Source organism: Penaeus monodon, chromosome 25 (genome assembly GCF_015228065.2).
Source record: "Penaeus monodon isolate SGIC_2016 chromosome 25, NSTDA_Pmon_1, whole genome shotgun sequence".
NCBI lineage: Eukaryota > Metazoa > Arthropoda > Malacostraca > Decapoda > Penaeidae > Penaeus > Penaeus monodon.
In genome coordinates this window covers 39,812,816-39,813,341 of record NC_051410.1, presented here as the reverse complement: position 1 = coordinate 39,813,341, position 526 = coordinate 39,812,816, and the positions used below count along the sequence as shown (strand labels likewise).

General features: G+C 35.4%; 1 protein-coding gene across 1 annotated transcript in view; it reads left to right on the top strand.

The window, feature by feature from the left end:
• The first annotated feature begins 234 nt into the window (after positions 1-234).
• Positions 235-526, top strand: part of LOC119589254 (ubiquitin recognition factor in ER-associated degradation protein 1-like) — a 4,520-nt gene continuing 4,228 nt past the window's right edge. Inside the window, exon 1 of the mRNA XM_037937870.1 lies at positions 235-335. Coding sequence (XP_037793798.1) covers positions 333-335 — 3 coding nt within the window. The 5' untranslated portion in view covers positions 235-332. The remainder of the gene's footprint in view (positions 336-526) is intronic.

The window sequence follows — 526 nt, the reverse complement described above, 5'->3', positions numbered from 1 at the left end:
TCTCCATGATTTTCTTTGAAAATGTGGTATTGGAGTTTATATATAATGTTTAATTAAAAGATTGCTTGCAAATGAACATATTAGGCGCGTGTCAGCGGTTTGTTTACATTTTGCATTGACCAATCGCCGTCAAGGAACTTACAGTATAGACGCCTGAATACTAACCCAAAAGCGATCGGACGAAGAGTTAGATTCTTTAAAACGTACCAAATCTTTTTCCTGAAGAGCATTCGAACTATACATGTTCTTACGATGTGCTTATATCGCACTTCGTATACTTTATTGTTTTGCATCGTCACTTCTGTGTAGGATTTGGCGAAACACTCTCCACAATGGTAAGCGGAAAAAAATATATTATTCGAGAGAGAATGCATGTGTTGGTTTAAGGAGAAGGGGGAAATGTCCTTCACAGTCACATTATGAAAGGAGTTTGTAGTTTTGTTGTACGACAACGTGGAAAAAAAAAAATATATATAATTTCATTACGTCAGCCGTCGTAAGTATTAGTATTAGTTTATATGTTAAC